This window comes from Esox lucius, chromosome 25 (genome assembly GCF_011004845.1).
Source record: "Esox lucius isolate fEsoLuc1 chromosome 25, fEsoLuc1.pri, whole genome shotgun sequence".
Classification (NCBI taxonomy): domain Eukaryota; kingdom Metazoa; phylum Chordata; class Actinopteri; order Esociformes; family Esocidae; genus Esox; species Esox lucius.
Window position 1 is genome coordinate 3,009,364 of NC_047593.1, and position 21,613 is coordinate 3,030,976.

General features: G+C 41.3%; 1 protein-coding gene across 1 annotated transcript in view; it reads left to right on the forward strand.

The window, feature by feature from the left end:
- The window catches only part of tmem131l (transmembrane 131 like), a 68,835-nt gene extending 49,014 nt beyond the window's left edge, over positions 1-19,821 (forward strand). The window contains exons 15-34 of the mRNA XM_010899205.4: positions 1,079-1,148; positions 1,537-1,651; positions 2,510-2,579; positions 2,843-2,952; positions 3,397-3,466; positions 4,920-5,044; positions 6,886-7,028; positions 7,574-7,760; positions 8,242-8,427; positions 8,711-8,860; positions 9,039-9,672; positions 11,314-11,420; positions 11,760-11,932; positions 12,836-13,045; positions 14,119-14,215; positions 17,180-17,298; positions 17,593-17,725; positions 17,901-17,974; positions 18,074-18,213; positions 19,273-19,821. Of these exons, the coding sequence (XP_010897507.2) occupies positions 1,079-1,148; positions 1,537-1,651; positions 2,510-2,579; positions 2,843-2,952; positions 3,397-3,466; positions 4,920-5,044; positions 6,886-7,028; positions 7,574-7,760; positions 8,242-8,427; positions 8,711-8,860; positions 9,039-9,672; positions 11,314-11,420; positions 11,760-11,932; positions 12,836-13,045; positions 14,119-14,215; positions 17,180-17,298; positions 17,593-17,725; positions 17,901-17,974; positions 18,074-18,213; positions 19,273-19,590 (3,231 nt within the window). The 3' untranslated portion in view covers positions 19,591-19,821. The remainder of the gene's footprint in view (positions 1-1,078; positions 1,149-1,536; positions 1,652-2,509; positions 2,580-2,842; positions 2,953-3,396; positions 3,467-4,919; positions 5,045-6,885; positions 7,029-7,573; positions 7,761-8,241; positions 8,428-8,710; positions 8,861-9,038; positions 9,673-11,313; positions 11,421-11,759; positions 11,933-12,835; positions 13,046-14,118; positions 14,216-17,179; positions 17,299-17,592; positions 17,726-17,900; positions 17,975-18,073; positions 18,214-19,272) is intronic.
- Positions 19,822-21,613: the final 1,792 nt, after the last annotated feature.

Below are 21,613 nucleotides of genomic sequence, written 5' to 3' on the forward strand. Positions count from 1 at the left end.
CATCTGCACATGCTCTAGGGGAATATGTTTTGAGTGCTTGATTCCCCTCTTTCTTCGCCATCTCAAAAACCCATCAGATGAGGTCAGGGGCCCATCCACGACAGCTTATTCATCCAGGAGAGAAATCAAGAAAATTCTGATTCTCCTGCACTGACTGGCCACCTTTTATCTCACCTGTGTCTTCGCATACTCTGGGAAATCCCTCGGGCAAATAGAGTTCATCAACTACATCTTGAGTCTTAAAACGTGAAATAAATGCTTTAGTTGTTTGCTTTTCCTTCTAATTTTGCAGAGCCAGTTGGGGTTGCTCCTGTGAGCCGGTTCCTGTCTGCCTAGCACTTTGTGTAGTCATTAGATATTATGCTAATGTGATATATATCCTCTTCTAGATAAAAAAAAAATTAATTGAAAGCAGCCTGTGGCTAACTTCCATTATGATATCATAGTCATAAAAGCCGTGGAGATTTATCTGGCTAAATTTGTGCAGATTTGCAAAAGCTTGTGCCAAAATGTTTTTTTAAGTGTGTTTTTGTTCTGCTAGATCTGTTGGTGTGGTTAGACATAGTTGCGGATAAGTTGCTTTCCTATAAAAAATTAAAAAGCGTATGAGGAAAATACTGAGGAAAATCTGAAACCTGGAAAAAGAAAAACTTTATACGGCCCATTAATGCATATTTGAAAGTGCTTCAAAACAGTTCATACCAACTTTGTATTACCTCAGGTTCTTATAAATTCCTCTTGAATCGCCTAAAGCAAATGTTCAGAGTATATGCCGTGCGGATTAGAAACAGACCTTAGCCTTGGTATATCGGACAAATGCTACAAACCCTTAAGGTGCAGTTTTGCTATTTTAACCGGTTAGAAATACTATTAGAACTGTACAAAAAAACAGAATCTGTCAGTTATGGTGTACAGTCACATTGCGTTTAGCTTTTCAGCATTCAGTATTTGACCCACTGTTTCACTAGAATAGTCTTTCTGGACAATTCTCTTATCAAGCTGACAGAGAAAAATCTTTGATTTAACCTTCATCTGACCAAGTATGACGGAGTGTGTTTTGGGTTCGTTCCCACTCCAGGAAGGAGACGTTTTGTTTGAAGCAGATGGGGAGTGTGGCAGACCGTGTCCCCTCAGACTGTCTGAAGCAGGTGAGGTGTGTGTGTGTGTGTGTGTGTGTGTGTGTGTGTGTGTGTGTGTGTGTGTGTGTGTGTGTGTGTGTGTGTGTGTGTGTGTGTGTGTGTGTGTGTGTGTGTGTGTGTGTGTGTGTGTGTGTGTGTGTGTGTGTGTGTGTGTGTGTGTGTGTGTGTGTGTGTGTGTGTGTGTGTCCTTCATTTATATTCAAATTCAGGGTTCTGAAGTTCCCACAAAGATAGTAAAATATTGTTTTTGGCTTGGGGATTAGGTTTAGGGAAAAACCTGTACTGTTAAAAGAGTTAAGGCTCAGGGTTAAGGTGTCAGGTCCCTATAAGGATAGAAGGAACAATGTGTATGTTTGTGTCTGTCCAGTCATGCTTTCTGTAATTTTGGTGTTAATAGGTCGTGTCCAATGGCAGAGTTCTCTCCTCTCAGACTTATCCTGGACACTGGACAGCAAACTGGCTGCAGAGCTCTGTTCTCGCTGGCAGAGCCGCAAAGACCTGCTGCCCTGCAGGTGAGAGACAGACCCAGCCACACTATTTAACATACACACATAATAAGGATAAAAGGGAAATGCTTGTGTTTGCGTCACTTATTTACTCTTTATCAAGTCACTTCTACGAATACACACCTGGGCTTCCATTAGCCAGGTAAGGCTTACTTTTGGACTGGGAAAAAAGCTGATGAAATGATTGCCCTGAACAATTGTGAAGTTTTCAAAACTCCCAAACAGCTCGCAAAGTCCTCATTAGGGCATACCTTAACTGGGCAAAACTGTCCAATATTGGTGACTTGTTTGGCTGCTGCTGTGAAAACTGCAAAATGCTCTTCTGCCTGTGGCACACGTTTGAAAACACCAGCTCTGTTAATGTCCATTTAGCAAAACACTCTTGGCTAACCTAAAAACATAATGTTACCCGAAAGCCGGGTCTGGCGCCTCCACTGGTTTTGAGGCGATTGTTGGGTTGATTTTCAACTGGTCAAAATGACTGCCTCCGCAAATAGCTGTGTTTTGTTATTAATTAGGCTGATGTAAGATGTTTAAACAGCTTGTGTTTATTAGTGTGTAGGCTAGAGGTGTATTTCCTATTAAAACATTTATGATTTAGCAGTAAAGATGCAAGCACCTTAATAGCTTTGTAATTAGGCTAAATGTTTCCGGTACAATACTCAAATGTCCGGTAAAATGTAATGTTTCCGGTCATTTTCTAAACGGAAGCCACAATACACACATTCAAGAGAGCAGATTCAGGACACATTTGTTTGCTCTACCCAGTTGCTTATATCTTATCATACGCACATCACTTATAAGGGGGGTGGGTTACCTCCATCCAACAAACTTAGTGTTTCCACTATCTCCTGTTGGTTAAAGGTGGCCCAGAATGCCGGTAAAGACCTCGTCTCCTATAGATTTTGGTGCTACCCCTGTCAATGAAAGCAAGGTAAGCCATGCACCTCTTTATCACACGTTGAAACCACTTTAGTGTCCAAAGTCAACTATTCAAATTAAGCAGTTTGAGGATTTAAAAGATTTATGCTGAGGTCAGATAAAAAATTTTTTAACATTGTTGTGGTAATAGCTAATATCATAATTTTTCATGTTTTTATGCCTAATTATATTTTTATATGTAGATTTGAGGCATTATAAATCATATTTAAATGTCAATAGACTATACAAAGTTGAAACTTTGAACTTTTTCCCCAGGTCAAGATGATGACTTTGAAGAACCCGTCTTCCTCAGTTGTCTCCATGGAGATCAGAGCCCTCTCCCTATACCCAGCCCCCCTGGAGGCCCTTGACCTCCTCACCAAGTGGTGAGACCCAGAAGCCACTTCCCCTTGCCGGCTGTTTCACAGAACATGTTGACTGCACATGAACCATCCATCCTGGCTTCCTCTCCTTGTCTCCTTTCCTTAATCTGCACAGACATGATGCATTTGGTCTATTGTATTTACCAATCCCACCTTTTGATATCAGTACTGAAGAAATCAGTTTAAACTATTGGGAAAAAAATATTTTGCATTAGTTTTCTACTCCGTAAAGGTGTTCACATAAATATTAAAGATAAAATAAAATGATTCAGTAGATGCCTTTATCTGAAGTGACATGGTCATTGTGTAGCACTCACAATTTTGACGTTGCAAGTGAAATGTTCTGCCATCTGTGCCACACAAGGCCGCTTGAACAAAACTGGTTCAGACATGTTCGCTTCTCTAAGTTGGTGTTTATTTACTGTGTGGTGTGCCCTGTTTCTCCAGGTTCAACATCAGTCCCCTCTCAGTTAACATCAGCACTACTGAGTTCACTCTGCTTCCTGCTCAGCCTGAGGTAAGGATGCTGTGTGTTCTGGGAGGCAGTCTATCATCTATTCAACTGTGGGACAGTTATTACTTCCAGTCCAAACTGAGTCAGCCACTTCATAATACTACAACCCTTTTTGCCGGCCCGCGTGAGCGGAGCCGGCTAAGAAGAGCGAATGTGTCTTACTGAGTGAGTGACTGACTACCCCTTGTTAAATAGTGTTGTGGTTAGAGAAGCGAACTTGTGAACTATAGGTCCCGAGTTCGTATCTCCTCGCAGGTGAAGCAAAGTACGCATTGTGAATGATTCCGTATTGATGAAAACGTTGCTGGATAAAACAGAAACCTGAAACTGTATACGGTTATATTGGGATTGTTTCTGACATGGAATAGTTCATCTTGAGTCTCGCTAGAAATTGCTCAATTCTTATGAGTATTCCTAGGAAGTTAGTAGATATTAGTAAGCCTATTACTGGCTTACAAGTTTAAAACGTGGCAAAAGCAATACAGTTCATAGACACAATTTGTGATGGAGGTAAACTTAATAAGAAAAGTAAGTTAGTTTAACACAGTCCTCAATGGGGGAATGCCGTGGCGTAGTGGTTAAAGACAGTGCCTCTCATGTGGAAGACCGAAGTTCGAATCTATTGAGAGCATCAACATTTATTATTTCTGGTAGATTCCACGATTCTCTCGTCTTTTCACTTGATGAAAACGTTAGTTATCGTCGCCTTTATTGATATATATATTGTATAAATGTCGTTCACGAATGAAAGAAAAAAGTATGTTGTTATGCCAGTAAAGAAAAAAATATTTTCTTATGCCATGAAATGAAATAGCTTTGGCAGAATCGCTAGCAATTGCTCAATTCTTATGACTATTCCAGTAAGTTAGTAGATACGGGTAAAGCTTATTACTGTCTAATACGTTGTTAAAATGGCCAGTGGCATACGCAATACATAGCCGCTATTTGTGGTGAAGGTAAACTCAGTAAGAAAAGTTAGTCAGTTTAACTGTATCAATGTAATTCACGAATGGCCAATTAACTATTTAAACGGCCAGTGTTAAAAGAGGATTTGTTCAGGATAGAGACAAGAGGCTATACTTACATCTGGCAAAAGTACAGCTCTGTTGTGTAGTGGTTAACGACACAGCCTTTTACATGGGCGACCCGGGTTCGAAACTCGAGGTAGGAAAATGTTCCATTGCGGGCCGACTGAACTAGGCTTGCCTGGTTTCTTGTTTATTAAAATGTCAACTTTTCACTTTAGACGGTTGAGCTTTCTCTCTGCTGAGATTAGGGTATGCCCACAGTATTCCAACTCTGTTAGGCCGCTTTTTTTTCTCAACTTCATACAAAACAAATGTGTAAGGGTAACTATATTACTCTTGTTGGCAGCTTAGGGATTTGAACACGCAACCTTTCCTTTACTGGCACAGAGTTTGACCTCGGTTATAACACTTCCCTCTGTTGTCTACAGGAGGGTGAGAATTCAAGGGGCGAGGGGATCCTGCGTCTCCTCCTGCAGCCGTGGGAGAGCAGGGAGATCGCCGTGGTGTTCACCCCATCCGAACACAAACCCACCACCACCATCCTGCTCATCAGGTACGTTACAACAAACTAGGGGTGCACAATATATCGACTCAATACCAGAATTGCAATATCACGTTGCGCAATATCACATTGAAAATGTTGCGGAAAGTATGCAATATTCTGTTTATTTTGTGGAGAGATGCGTCCGTGTTTTAGTTGTGTTCGATTTAGAGCCCGCTGGAAACCGCTATATAATGATCATGTTTCTTTGGCTAGTAGCCCTGTCACATGTGTTAGCGCACAGGTCCACTACACGAACACGCCCTATGGAGCATACCACGTGACGTGTGTGCATACGTCAACAGCGTGTGCGTGAAGAGAGAGAGAGCGTCAAGTCAGAGGAGCGAAAGAAAGGACAGAAAGAGAGAGAGCGAAGCGAGTCAGAGGAGCGACAGAAAAGAAAGGACAGAAAAATAAGATGGTGTGTCTCAGGGAGACAACGGACATGGATGAGGAAACGTTAGTGGCCAAACGTTATGTGATAGACTGTAACTCATTTTGATCCACGTCACTAAAAGGATTACAAAAGTATCATCCAAAATAAATGTAAACGTCTTGGTATTAATTGGAGTTGGGAGTTTAGAAAAATGTGCGATAAAGAATGAGTGAGTGTCCGGTATTAGCTATAGAGACAATGCTTCTAAAATGCTTTTGCACTCAATTTGAGATTAATCAATTCAAAAAATCTCAAATGACGTATGCGCTGCCAAAAAATATGATAGGCACCTTTACCTAGACAGAGTTCAGGTGTACAAGGAGAGTAGTGCAGCAGGGTCCCTGAGAGGCAGTACTAAGCGGTGGGTTGGTGTGGTTGGTGTTGGGTACAGAGTTCAGCAGAGTTACAGAAGTAAGGAAAAAACTGTCCCCGTTCTACACTGTACATGAAATGGAATAAACATACAGACAATCTATGCTAATTCCACGAAACATTTATTTTATGTTTTGTAAATACCTTTTCAGAGGACTGAACTGAACCAAGTTTAATCCATAGTGATTGTCTAATTTAGCAAATCTTTAATGCATCCAGTCAGTAAGGCTGTCAGATGGAGTGTGAGGAGACTGAGAGAAACAGACTGAGCAGCAGCAGGACCCCCCCCAGGGTATATATTTCCATATAGACTCATCCAACATGTTTTAATAAAGACCAGGGGTCTGGGTAGTTTCCATAGTCTCCATTTTCCAAACACAAACCATCCAGAAGTGCTCTGTAATGTACAGAACAAATGGAAGGCTGTCAAGAAAGGAAGTATTCCAACCTTTTATAGACTTGATTTGCTACAATTCTATAATTACAATCAGATTTGAGCATGAGCGTTGGGTGGGGGGGGGTTCAGACATGGTTTTTATCTATTTATTCACGTTGTACCAGTATGATATGACTGTCAGTTGAAATAAACCCTTGTGTTGTAAGAGAACTTGTTGTTTTCATATGTTATGAATCTATTTTGATGTGTTTTCCCATAACTTTTGTGTTTTTACATATGTTTCAGATTATTTAAATGAATATCGAAATCGCAGTATTCGTGATCAGTATCGCAACAGACACTGCAACATGTCGACGCGTATCACTAGAAATGTTAATCTGCAGTTCATATTAAATTGTGTTGTGCGCACACAGGCAAAATTGCCACGTAACCAGAATGAGTTTTACCCTAACCCTGTACTTGTTTTTTTTATGGAAGATTCAGTTTTGGGCGCTATTAAGTTTCTTTTGTGTTACCGTATTTTCTTTTGGTCTCTACATGGGATTATCTAAACTATATATTCACATTCCTTGTCTTTTAGTCCACCTAGAGTGCCGGAGGTATTTCAATGTCTCTCTCTCTATCTCTGTCTCTCTCTCTATGTCTTAGAAACAACTTGACAGTGTTTGACATGGTGACTGTGCAGGGCCATGGGGCCAAAGAGCTGCTGAGAGTTGGGGGCAAGCTGCCTGGCCCCGGGGCCTCCCTACGCTTCAACGTCCCACAGTCCACCCTCATGGAGTGCAGAGATGGTGAGGCAATTTCACCCTTTTTTCTCTTATTTATGCATCCCCTCATCCAGAATTCTCTAATTGAGGTAAAAGGATTGAGCAGCAATCAATGGGTTCTTTCGCATTAATCCACTGATAATGGGTTTTTTCAAAAGCATTCTAATAATAGTCTGCATATCAACAGGCCAGCACCATTCAAAGTGGATCGCCTTGGGAAAATGAACAAAATAATAAAATGTCCAATTAACAAGATTTTGTGCTAATACAATGAAATGGTCAATGGCAAATTAAGATGCATCATGGTAGCCCCTTGAAAATAGGTTACTTTATTACTGTCTGGATACTGGTGTGGATATTTTTAATGTACAACCTGTTTTTTGGCATGAATTTACTCCCTTTCCCTGGAAAAACTATTTATTGTGAAAACTGCCAAAAAGAAGGATATATTATGTGATTTTTAGGCAATAGCATTAGTTCTAGTTTCGTAACTATGTAGCTACCTTAATCGATTTCCAAAGTTATTTTCTGGTCAATGTAAAAGCCCAGTCTTATCGTCTTTCTCACAGGCCTGCGCACCAACAAGCCTCTGTTTGCCATCCGCAAGAGCTTCAAGGTGGAGAACGCTGGGGAGCTTCCCCTGACTGTCATGTCCATGAACGTCAATGGCTACAAGTGCCAGGGCTTTGGCTTCGAAGTCCTTCAGTGCAGGTCATTCAGCCTGGACCACAACGCTTCCTCTGAGATCAGTATTGCGTAAGTCAAAAGATTAACTACTGTATGGATCCTTTGTATGATCAGGTTTCCTCCAAGAGTCTGCAGTACTGTGCTTTAGTCAGTTTACTTTAAGGTGAAGGGTATTGAAAGCAGTATTTTTCTTAATGTGTTGTAAAATGTACTGTTTTTAAAAGAATTGTAAGTAACATTCTTATTAATCCTACATTTAAATATATACTCTTTTCGAATGTTTGAATTGACTTAAGTCTGAACATCTAGAAGTTTGTATTGTTTTAGTTAAATTTAAGATACTTTTTCATGTTATGACAAAGAAAATCATTTTGGCCATTTCTAATGCTTTTCTCTATTTTACTCCCTTCCGATCTCTCAACCCTTCTTTCTGCTTGTTTTTTCCTCAATCTTCTGTTTGCTTAACTTACCTCTTCTGGTATTCTCCCACAATTCCACTTCACCCTCTTTTTATCGACCACACTCTGTCTCGCCCCGCTTCCTCCTTCAGGTTCACTCCAGACTTCACATCGTCCTGGGTGATTCGAGACCTAACCCTAGTGACGTCCCGTGGCTCCTCGTTCCCCTTCACCCTCAATGTGACGCTGCCACATCACATGCTTCCCCTCTGTGCCCAGGTGGTGCCCGGGCCCAGCTGGGAACAGAGCTTCTGGGTGGTCACCCTTATCTTTACCTGGTCAGTGCCACTTCAACATGCCCAGATCAGTAGCAAGTTGATTCTGATTTTGGTTGATAAAGAGCCAGTGCCAAATCCATCCTCACAATGTTGCTTAAAAACTACCGGTCTGACTACACCTTGACCCTTTCAATTTAATTATTGTTTTGTGTGTCCTATTAATACATTTATTGATTTTGTATAATGTATCTGAAATGAAACCTTTTTCCCCTGAACGTGTTTGTTCATTGTCAAATTATTAATGGATAACTATCTCAGCCATGACCTGCCTGTTTCCTTGTAGCTTCTCTCTGGCGGGCGTGTGTCTGATGGCATTCCACCAGGCTCAGTACATCCTAACTGAGTTCTCCACGCCCACCCCCCGAAGCAACCACAACCCCGCCCTGTCCAGAGACAACGGCCCCGTCAACAACATCACTCCCAACGGAGTCAAGTAAGACTCTTTGTTCAAAAACAAAAAAGTATTTCACGGATTACGCAAGACAGCAGCTTCCGATCAGATATGCATAAACAAAATCAACTGTTTGACATGTTTTATTATTGAGTTTCCACTCATGAGTTTCCACTTATAGTTTCTAAAAGCTTTTTTTGTTACTATTGTTCATGTCCAGTAAAATGAAGGGCAGCTGTAAGACGTATGTTGACACCTGCCACACCTCTGACAAAGGAAAAGGGCGTGGCTCCCCAGCGGTGGCCAATGGCTCCGCCCCCCGTCCTCAGCCCTCATCCTCCTCATCTTCCTCGTCTTCCAAGAAAGGTGCCTCAACCACTCCCTCCCATCCCCAAAAGAAACACAAGGTGTCCATTTACTACAGCAAGTACAAAACCAGTGCATCTGCCACCACGGCAACTGCTGCCATGGCGACAGAGGAAGAACGGGAACTCGATCTGAGCCTTGAACAGGGCACCCCGGAATCTGACCTGAGTCCAGATTCCTGCAATAACAACAACGAACCAGCGTTCCCCTGTCCGGTCGAGGCAACAAAAACCCCCACAACAATGCAGCACTTTCAGGAAGCTCCCCCAGTGAGTGCCACCAAGCGGGAGGACAGCAAAGGACTGGCGCCGGTTATGTTTCCTGTGGAAACGCAGGCCAGCTTCCCCGATTATGTCACCATAAGCCCGGGTCCCCGGCCGGGTCTGCTGCTGTGTAGCCCCAGGCAGGTGAAAGAGTGTGATGAGCGTGGCGGCACTAACAGCGTGCTCTCATCGCTCCCAGAGAAACAAGACAATTCTGAGATTGAGGTGAGAGCAGCATTTCAATTTGACAGCTCACAAAGCTATTTTTTATTTACCAGTCCCAGAGTCATTACTCGTTTCTAGAGTGCTGGATTCCTTACTTTTTTCCCCAGCCCCTCTGTTTCAACATTTGTATTTCATGCTATTTGGGGTTTTAGGATTGTTTTCTACAGTGGTTCTGAAAATGTTTTTACCCCTTTAAAATTTTCTGTATTTCAAAGTTTCCACATGAAATTAAAATGGATAAAATCTGTGGGTTTTGCCTCTGATCAACACAAAGTCCACAATGTGAGAAATGTAATCTAGAAATTGTTCTGAATTGTTCTGAAATACAGAATAAACAACAATTGATTTCATTAATATTCACCCCCTTTAGTCAATATTTGGTAGTGGCAACTTTGACAGAAAGTACTCATGACTTCTTTTGGACAAGTGTCTACCAGCTTTGCATATGTGGACACAATTTTTGCCAATTCTTGTTAATAGCATGATGCTGCCACTGCCATACCTCATCGCTGGGATGTCATTCTCAGGAGGGTGTGCTGTGTTGAAGTTGCCCCAAAAAGCTCTATTTTGTTGTCATCAGACCTTAGAATCTTCAACTTGGTTTCAGTCTCCCACATGCCTTCTGGCAAACTCTAGTAAAGATTTGATGTGAATTATTTTCAACAATGATTCTGATTAAATCCATTTTAATTTCATGTTGTAACACAAAAATGTCCATGGGGGTTAAAACTTGTAAGAGCCACTGTGTGTAATCACTGCTGTTGTATGAATCCAATTTGTGAAAATACATCTGAATAAGTAGAAATGTGAATGTACATGTCCTAGAGCGGTCCTACTGTCTAAACCTGTTGTACGTGTTCACCTGCAGCATCATTTTTGGCGGACTGCGAAAGCAGAGCCGGCCTAGAAGAGCGAATGTCTCTTACTGAGTTGCTTCTTACTGATTTGTTCTGGATAGACAAAAACGTTGCTGGCTGCAATCCTCCGTAGCTAAGTTATGGGCAGCCTAAAATGAAACTGTTTACCATTATATTGCGACTATTTCTGGTGGATTTTCAAAATATGTCTTAGGATTTCTTGAGGATAGACAAACACTTCGCTGATTACACAAATTTCTCGTTATTTCACTTGACGAGAGTCAGTTATCGTCACCTGTGTTGATACAGTAGTTATTGTATCAATGTCATTCATGAATGGCTAATAAGCTGAAACGGCCAGTGGCAAAAGCTATACAGTTCGTAGATGCTATTTGTGGAGGAGGTAAACTTAACACAAAGCTTAATGGCGTAGAGCGACATATAACTGACTAATAAGCTTTTAAAACTGCCAGTGGAAAATCCATACAGTTCATAGATGCTATTTGTGGAAGAGGTCAACTAGATGCTATTTGTGGAAGAGGTAAACAAATTAAACATTTACATTTAAGTCAATTAGCAGTCACTTATCCAGAGTGACTTAGTAGACTACAGATTTGTCATTTCTCTAACTGTCCACTTTGGGAATCAAACCCACAGCTCTGGGGTTACAAGCAACATGCTTTTACCAAGTGAATCACATGGGACAGAAAAAGCCTGAAAGTGCCTAAAATGTGAATTTCAACATGTAAATTTGTCGTCTCACTTTCTCTCTCCCTCCCTTCAGACCAGAGAGGAGGGTAAAAGCCAGAAAAAGAAGGCAGAAAAGATGGAGGCTAGTGTCTTAGCTGTGAACAACAAGGGAAAGAAGAGTCGCAGGAAGAACACGGAAGTGTACGTGGCACCTTCAAACACTCACGTGTCTTGGCTAAATGCGTTGGCTTCAGAATACCTCTTGTATGAAAAACCTTTGCAGGCAGTCAGTGGATCAGCATTATTGAGACTATGCATTCCTCACACGATAAATCTCTTCATTCACAATGATGTGATTCTCTTTATTCCCCCACTGCTATGATTCATTGACCATAGTTAGTGTTTTCACTTTGATTATTCAGATATCTTTAACTTAACCATTTATTAGCTATACCTCCCACTGGCTAACTTGCAGCTTTGCAAAAGGTCTTTTAATGCTAATGCTGTGGGAAAATGTGACTTTTTTCCTTGCTGTTCCAGCAGAGTACCTGAACACAGTGTGGTTTTGATGTCAGAGCGGGAGAGGGAACCGGAGTGGAGAACAGGCGAACAACGGAACATAAACCCGCCGCGTACCAGGAACCGCTGCACCACAGGGAAACCAGACATACCAAAGCCCAGCCCAAACCATGATAGTCCCCTTAAACAAAACGGTGGGTGCCCATGCACAGACATGTACACCCGAGTAGTCACAAGGAGGCGCCAATGTACTCCTGGCTTCCAAAGCATGATTTGAGTCCTTACCAGGCACATTTAACCAGGGATTTTGTATGTGCGGTCCCAGGGGTCTATGGATCAGAAAAACATCCTTATTTATTGTGATATTTTTTAATGTATATTTTCAGCCTTATCCCATTTCTTGGATGGTGAGAATGTAAAAAGTTGGATTAGAGTGTGTCCTTAGAGGGCTGTGTGCTGGATTAAATTCCTTGTGATAGGTTGGCTGCCTGCGAGCTCAGTTGTGGTTGTTGTCTGGGAAATGCATTCTCTTTTAGCTTGTGTGCTAGGGAATACCTGATAGAGCGAGTAGTGTTTTTAGCATTGGAATACGCATATTTTACAAGAACTAATGCCATCTTTTTCCGTAGTTTATTTTTAGCATTCTTTTTTGAGAATTCTTTTTTTACATTAAGGCCAAGAACAATGAATGAAATACGGAAGTTACGTTCTTGTATTAGCTTGAATTTCACTACATCTGTATGAGCATTGTTATTTATCTGTGTTAGTTGCTACTTCGGCCTATATAATATGCAGATTTATTTCCGTGCTTTTGTAGACACCCAAAGTACATTGCATCATTAAAGCTCACCTCATTACCTCCCATGTACTGTGCATAGAAGGTCTATTTACATTTAGAACATGTGAGTGATATTTGGTGGGTACTTGCCATGGAAAAAACTATTAAAATCCGTCCCCAAGACAATCGTAGCATGTTAAACGCATGTTTATGAAATGTATACTCATCATCGCAGCTTTTTTTATTGTTCATATGTTGAGTATTGTACAATCCCTCGTTTCTTTTTCCTGGCCCCCCTCCTCCCCCCGAACCTCCATAGGCGCGTGTCTGTCGCGGCCTCGCCGGAAGTGCACTGAGCGGCAGGCGCACTGTGAGTCTGGGTCAGACTCCGGCAGCTCGTCGGGCAGCGTGCGGGCCAGCCGCGGTAGCTGGGGCAGCTGGAGCTCTGCCAGCAGCCTGGAGGGAGACAAGGACCCGGCCGCCCTGCATCACCGCGGCACACACCACTGCACTACCTCAGCCAGAAAAAGTATTTTGGCCTTCATTTCCCCCCGTAAAGCACACCGCGTTACAATGCCTTGGTTTACTGTGTTATTTTGTCAATTTAAAGATGCAGTCTTCAGGACCCCTATGAACAACAAACTTTTTCAAACCCATTTGGTCTAGATGTGTCATATGTTATTTATTTGCACATAAGCTTTAACTAATCATTCCCGTGTTTGCCATGAAATTCTAAGTTTTAAAGTGTGTCATGTTGATGACATAATGGCCCTTGTGACAGCCAATATTGCAACCAGTAGCAAAAATTCCTGAGTGCGTTTTTAATGACACAGTTACTTCGTTACTTTTCAAACAAGGAAGTCATTACTTTTGTTCCTTTTTCAGTAGTGTATCTGTTTTCTACAAAAATACCTCCCTTTAGGCAACATTTGTTTCTGTTTAGGCTCTGTTTCTGTATATACATGTTGTGGCAGTTTGCTGCATGGTGACTGAATGGCTTTTAAAATGATGGCCTTTATTGTGGAAATAAACCCATTGCTTGAATCAGTAGAATAAAAGGGCAGCCTTTTCCCCGTGATTCTAGACTGCATGATACTCGCGGGAGTTGTGTGCCTGGCACAAACTTGTCATTTAGTCGGTTTTAGGCTATATATTGTGTGTAAATAATTTCTAAGGAGATATTGCATCACGGCCTTCTTGAGGGACTTGTAGCTAGATAATATTATTTGCAAACTACTGATTGCCAACACTAATTTAATGGTAGTTTGTGCTCTTGACAGGTCAGATTCAATATGAGTAACATTGAATTCTCAGGTAATATAGGTATAATGTGAAGTTCGATACCTTTACAAATAATTCCTCAACACTGATCACTATACATGCCACTTGCTACTCGCGCACACACCTTAGGTACCAAAAGCCTGAAGGCATTGGTTTTTCTCATGTTAGAAATTGTTAGAGAACCTTTTGTTCCTTCTCTTTCTTTTGCTGTCTTTCATATGTAGCTCCATTTCTGTTCTCAGGGTCTGTCAATCACTGCTGACGGAGAGTGAATATATTCATGTTTTGATTAGAAAGCCAGGGCAGAGTTGTGATATGTAGATAATCCTGTGTCTACAGGGGACTCCCTGCAGTACAGCATCTACCCATCAGAGAGAGACTGCTACCAGACCATGAACTCTGCCTACAAGGCCCAGAGGTACACGTAATGGCATGCACACACATTACCTTTTGGTGTTGTACTTCACTGTTGTTTAATTAATATTCATTTATGTTTACCCAAACAAATCCCAATACACCTTTAACAATGCCTTTGGAAAGTATTCAACTCTCTTAATTTAATCAATATTTTGTTGTATTACAAAGTACGATTAAAAGAAATAGTCTCCCGTTTCGACTTTGTGATGTCCAGTTAGTGAAGGCCATGGCTTGTGGCAATAACTCTACAGCAAGTGGGGGAGAGTCAAAGATATGTATAAAAAAGTCCTGTATGAGTTAACAGAGTGATAAGAAGCAGACATGCGTACACATGCATATACCGATCAGCCATAACATTATAATCACTTACAGGTGAAGTGAATAACACTGATAATCTCATTATCATGGCACCTGTCAGTGGGTGGGATATATTAGGCAGCAAGTGAATAATTGGTCCTCAGTGTTGATACGATCGTAGCAGGACAAATGGGCAAATGTAAGGATCTGACCTATCAAAAGTGGAACAAGGAAGGAGAAGCGGTGAAGCGGCGACACGGTCATGGGCGGCCAAGGTTCATTGATGTACGTGGGGAGCAAAGGCTGGCCTGTGTGGTCCGATCCAACAGACGAGCTTACAAAGTAAATACTGGTAATGATAGAAAGGTGTCAGAACACCGTGCATCACAGTTTGCTGCATATGGGGCTGAGTAGCTGCAGACCAGTCAGGGTGCCCATGCTGACCCCTGTCCACTGCCGAAAGCACCTACAATGGACATGTTAGCATCAGAACTGGACCACGGAGCAATGGAAGAAGGTGGTCTGGTCTGATGAATCACGTTTCCTTTTACATCACATGGATGGCCGGGTGCGTGTGTGCGTCACTTACCAGGAGAACACACGGCACCAGGATGCACTATGGGAAGGAGGCAAGCTGTTGGAGGCAGTGTGATGCTTTGGGCATTGTTCATATGGATGTTGCTTTGACACGTACCACCTACCTAAGCATTGTTGCAGACCATGTGCACCCTTTCATGGCAACAGTATTTCCTGATGGCATTGGCCTTTTTCAGTAGGATAATGCGCCCTGCCACAAAGCAAAAATGGTTTAGAAATAGTTTGAGGAACACAACAACGATTTCAGGGTGTCGACTTGGCCTCCAAATTCCCCAGATCTCAATCCAATCGAGCATGTGCTGGACAAACAAGTCTGATCCATGGGGGCCCCACCTCGCAACTTACAGGATATAAAGGAAATGCTGCTAATGTCTTTGTGCCAGATACCACAGCACACCTTCAGAGGTCTAGTGGAGTCCATGCCTCGATGGGTCAGGGCTGTTATGGCTGTTTAGTTTGAGAAGCAGGTTCCTCACAGGTCCTCAATTGGCAGCTTAATTTTATATCTTTAACTGGCCAATAAAAAGAAAATATTAAGATGGACAAAAGAACACATACATTGGACAGAGGAAGATTGGTATAAAGCATTATTTTCAGACAAATCAAAGTTTGAAGTGTTCGGATTACTAAGAAAAACATTGTCAAATGCAGACCAAATGAAAAGCTGGAAGAATAATTGACGCCATCTGTCAAGCATGGTGGAGGCAATGTGATGATCCCGGGTGCTTTGGTGGTGGTTTAGTGGGAATTTTGTACAGGGTAAAAGGGATCTTGTAGAAGGATCTTTTGCAGCGGCTTGCTATATTCTATGGACGGTGCTTGATTGGAGCCAATTTCTTCCTACAACCGGACAATGACCCAAAGCACAGCTCCAAACTATGTAAGAACTATTTAGGGAAGAAGCAGTCAGCTGGTATTCTGTCTATAATGGAGTGGCCAGCACAGGCACCAGATCTTACCGTCACTGGATCTTCAATTGACAACTAGGTTGTAATCGCTGCAAATGGAGGTTTCTTTGATGAAAGCAAAGTTTGAAGGACACAATTATAATTTCTTATTATTAAATAAAAAATTATGATTTCTTACCTTGTCAATTAATATATTTCCTATTTATTTTGATGTATTTCCTATTCAAACTCATTTGACTATGTTTTCATGGAAAACAAAGACATTTCTAAGTGACCCAAAACTTTTGAATGGTAGTGTATACACATACGTATGTGTTTATATATACACATACCGTTCCGCTTCTTATCACTCAGCTAACTCAACCAGGGTGTTTTTGCCAGCACACGCTGCTGATGGAAAATGCATTTCCTGGCCAACAACAAAAATGTAGCTAGAAGATGCCTGAACAACATTAAGGTGTTGGTGCAGTCCGAAAGGCCAGGCAACGATGTCCAACATCTACCTTTGTTGGCAATATACACAAAGTTTTTTTTTAAAAGTATACAGTAAAAAATTAATAATTAAATAATAAGACACTTATAACATATAAAATTCCATCTTTTTGGTTCTTGACGCTTGGTCAAGTTGGTTGTAAATCATTAAGTCATAACATCGATTGTAAAGCCATAATGCTTTGCTTTAAGGAAATAAAAAAAAAATTTTTGCCTATGATATTTCATTTGGTAGTTTATAAAATGTTCTAAGAACATAAGCCCACTTTGACTCAGGTGTGTTGTTTCGTGACAGAACCTCTAATTTTACTGGAAAAACAGCTCTTTGTTTTTTCAGAAAGCTCTGTATACACTCACATGTTGTGCACACAGCAACCACAGTTTTAGTATATTTTTAAACAGAAATATTTTTTTCTGGGGTTTACACTGAGCTCCTTTTTTATCCGGCCACTTTTGCAAACACCCCCATTCTCATACTCGTTGAACACACTTTTGGTTCCAATCTACCTTTATAGAATAGTAAAAGGTCTATACTAGAAAACCCTGAATACAAAGTAGTAATTATAATGGTTATAATAATCATTATTGTTTGTTTACCTTTTATTGTGCTTTTTATGTTTCACATATCTCAGTGTGCTTTAATAACACCGCTTCTAAAACATTGCATGCAGCATGAATAATCTGTACAGGAAAGACCTGTGCCGAAGCCCAACGGAGCCCACCCCAGTGCCCCCCAGCTTCCCCCCAAGCTTTGCTGCAACAGCAGCAAGTATGGACGGAGAATCCCAGAGTGAGTACAGGGCTCATTTTGTGAATCCTTGGTTCTCAAACCTCATGGGGACCCCAATATGGTTCACCATTTTGTTGTAGCCCTGAACTAGCTCACCTAAATCAAATAGTCTAGGCCTTGAAAATGAGTTGACATGCTAATTAAGGTGTGCTGGCTCTGGAATAAATCCAAAAAAGGAATGGCTAAGGTTTCCCAGGAGAGGTTAGAGAACCACTGTACTAAATACAATGTTGACAGAATCACTTGCAAAATTAGAGGGAGAAAAGATGGTCGGTAACTCTCTCTTGCTCTCAGATATGGCAGGACAGTATTTGCCTGAGGAGACATGGTCGCCGCCCTCTGTCCCCATCACCAATGAGTTCCGGTACAACACTTCGGAGGCCCTGCCCTACATACCTCAAGCCCCAGCCCGTGCCCCCTTCAATGGGTACGTCAGAAATCTCAAAGGACATAGTGTTGTGTTTGTATTTTGCTTAGGAAGTCACTTGATTTTAAGAGCTGAGTTCTCACCCCTGCCAGTTGAACATCTGTCAGTTGAAATTATTTGAGAAATGTTGACCTTTCGAGCTTTTCCTTATTGTGTGTTTTGGCCTGTTGAACAGCTTCCCTTGGAACAGTGGCAACAGCCAATGCAACAGTCCTTACGCAGGTGATCAGGCCAATTATATGTCTGCTGGTAAGCATCATATAGGTGTATTTTTCTTGTGTGCGTAAAATGGATTACCTGATGAAATATAATAGGCAATGCTCTTACTGTTGTGTCCTCGGTCCTCAGGTAACGCCAACTTCCACAGCGGTTTTCCGTGCCAACTAGAAAGCCAGACGGCTGCTTACTGCCACCAGCCTAGCTGGAGTGAGGAGTGTTCCCAGGAGGCCCCATCGACCTGGGGTGCAGCCAGCTGTGTGGGCAGCAAGGTAATCATCCAGGACCCTACTATCAGGCATGAAATGGGGTCAGATGTCCTAAGCGTCTGCACTGAAACCTGGAACTGCTTTCATTTACACTTCATATTTTATTATTTATTTTGGCCTTTTGATCTGTCCAACGTTCCCTGTATAAAAGCCATATTTTAACTCAGCTTTGGTAATGCTATGGACTGTATGGACTTTTTGATCTTGTGCAAGTTGATAATCAATGTTGGTGTTATTTTCAGGTTTGAGATTTGCGTTAGGCCACAAGCCCCATAAAAGATTGAAATTGGTCGTATGTAGCATAGCTCAGTTGATAGTGCATGGCACTTGCCAAGATTCTGTGTTAAATTCCTACAGGGGGCTATTATCAAAAAGTTTGCACTCAACCCTGTTACTTGCTCTGAATAAGCGTGTCTACCTAAAGAAACAGAAGTAGTTTTAAAGTCTTTATTCATGAAGATGAATGTGTATTGCAACAAAAGAGTGAAGAGAGCAAAATTATGCAATACAATGCATTTTTGCAGTTTAATTGGATACAAAGTGCACAGGATGACATGATGAATGATGTGTGGCTGACATTTCACAAATAATATATAAAATAGGAGTAACTGGTAAGTTCAGCGCTCTAGCATATACAGGGGAATTGCAGAAACAATGTATTTATGACTCTAGATAGCAATAGCTACTCACGAGATAACAATTAGGTAATTTGGCAGTCTAGCTAACGGTATACAACATGTGGTTTGCAAATCCCAATTTTATAGCTTATCCTGCCTGTGGTATAACTGGAACTGAGCAAAGAAAAACTTTTTATACGTCCTACACTAGAGGTGCCTGACAGTGAAGTATGGGTAGCAATTTTAGTAAGTTCGCCACAATAGTGAAATTCCATAATTCCCTTCAAAATAAATCCATCATGCTACATGGATATATAGCTTACATGTCAAGGGGAAATGTGTCCGACAGCTAGCTAGCTTCTTTTTTTCTAGTCTATATCAACTTCCTGGCATAGTTAATATTTTCAACTTTTTAAACAGTTTTGTGTTTTTGTTCTCCCCTCAGCCATATTTCCCCGGAACCAGGAGCCTTTCCCCCATGTCCAGTCTTTTCGGTTCCATCTGGACTCCCCAGAGTGATCCGTACCAGAGCCACTTTCAGCACGAGCGTTCAGCCCCCATGTCCCCAGTATCTCCTGTCTGCCCCGTCACCCCGACTTACGTTCCTTTCAACCGGGAACCTGGGGGCCTATGCCGCCCTAAGCAGTACTCCAGCTTTAACCCCTTTGGTCCCCACATGAACCTGGACATTTGGAACTCCTCGTCCAACCGCAGCTCAAACTCGCAGCTGTCTAATGACTCTGGGTACTGCGGTGACGTTTAAAAATAATGTAATTGTGTAAACATCAAACCGGCAAACAAAAACAATGATATAAAAGAAAGGAACAATAAATGAATGTGCTTTTATCAATAATGGGGGAAAAATGTGAATATTTCTGTTATTTTATGTTCCCTTTTTTCTTCAAATGTTCGATGTTGTGAAAGGTTAAGCCTATGTTGTATATTTTTCTAGATGTTTTGCAGTTTTGATCATAAAAACAAAAAAAGCTTTGTACTTGTCGTTTGTTTTGTTCTCTTGCGCTACGACTATCTACTGTCCATAGGGACAGTATAATAAGCTTTTTATTTGGGCAGTTTTCGCTCATTCATTTTTTTTATGTCCTCAAGCTTGGATGTCATTGGGCATCCATGTGTTGGTGAACTATTTTCAGGTGTCCCCAGATTTTCAATGCCATTCATGTATGTGCTTTGGCTGCACCACTCAAGCAGCTCTGTGCTTTGGGTTGTTGAGCTGCAAGATTATACTTTGCCCCAGTTTCTAATCAATTATAAATGCAATTATTCAATCAATTATAAAGTCTATAACACAACAAAATGTGGATAAAGTGAAGGGGTTTCAATATGTTCAGAAGGCACTACATGGACTCCTCTGTTTAAAAGAGACTGGAAATTCTGTGCTCACTTGCTCTCCTGTGCTCACATTTGGCCTTAAGCAGGGAAATAATTTTTTGGACTGGCAGAGGCTCCATCGATTTACAGGTAAGAATATATAGAATACTTTCTATAAACATTCTCTGATGGTCACCTCCACAATTGTCAACCTTGATAAATATGCCCCAAATATACTAAAATAACACGTAATGAGATATATTGTGTTGAAATAATGGGAAAACATTATCCAACCCTAAGGGTTCTTAATAAAATAAAAAGGTGAAGTCTGCATTGACATTAAGCTTTTAAGTATTAAGGCCATGTGTTATGACAAAATGATGGTAATGCATGCAAAATCCTTTTTTCTATCCATCTTTCACCACTTGCAAAGAACTAGTGTTACTGACCTTCATAAATCAGGCAACGGGTACAAAACAAACATGACACTTGCCAAGTGCAAAACTATTGATAAAACTTTTAGGTAGAGGAGCCAAGTGCATTTTGCCCCCACGCACAGTGAGGAATATTATTTGTAAGGCCAAGAAGGGCTGGTGGGTTACAGAACGTTGTGGCTCCTTGGTTTCCCTTAATCTATGGTTAGACACCTTCTATGCCAATAGTATATATTGAAGGATTGCCTGAAAAAGCCTTACTGAGAGCACCCAATAGCTGTAAGTTCCTGGAGTTTGCCAAACAGCATCAGCACATGGATGTAAACTTGCTGCTATAATCAGATTAAACTAAAATTGAACCCTTTGAACATCCAAACTAGTAGTGGGTTTGGTATCCATAGAAGAGCGCATATGCGGCTTTGCCAGAACAGTAGCTCATGTTAAGATTGACAGCATCCGGAACTAAGAAGTACCCAGAGATTTAAGATTGACAGCATCCGGAACTAAGAAGTACCCAGAGATTTAAGATTGACAGCTTTCGGAACTAAGAAGTACCCAGAGATTTAAGATTGACAGCATCCAGAACTAAGAAATACCTAGAGATTTAAGATTGACATCATCCAGAACTAAGTACCCAGAGATTTAAGATTGACAGCATCCAGAACTAAGAAATACCTAGAGATTTAAGATTGACATCATCCAGAACTAAGAAGTACCCAGAGATTTTAGCCAAACATCAGTTGCATCTGCTAGGAGGCTAAAGTTTGTTTGCAAGTGTATCTTCTAGGAAGACAGTCACCCTAGCAACATTTAAATCCCCAATGTGGTTGAATGCAATATATTTCTGCTACTGGTTGGACAAGTCTACAGTGCATGTGAGAGTGCATTCATTTTTTTCATTTGCACAATATTACCTTTTTCATTTAACAGAGGAGCAATATATTATTATCTATATTATGATGTAAAACGTGCAGACAGAATGCGGCAAGCCGCATCCATTGCTGTGGAGGTTGTTTTATTCCA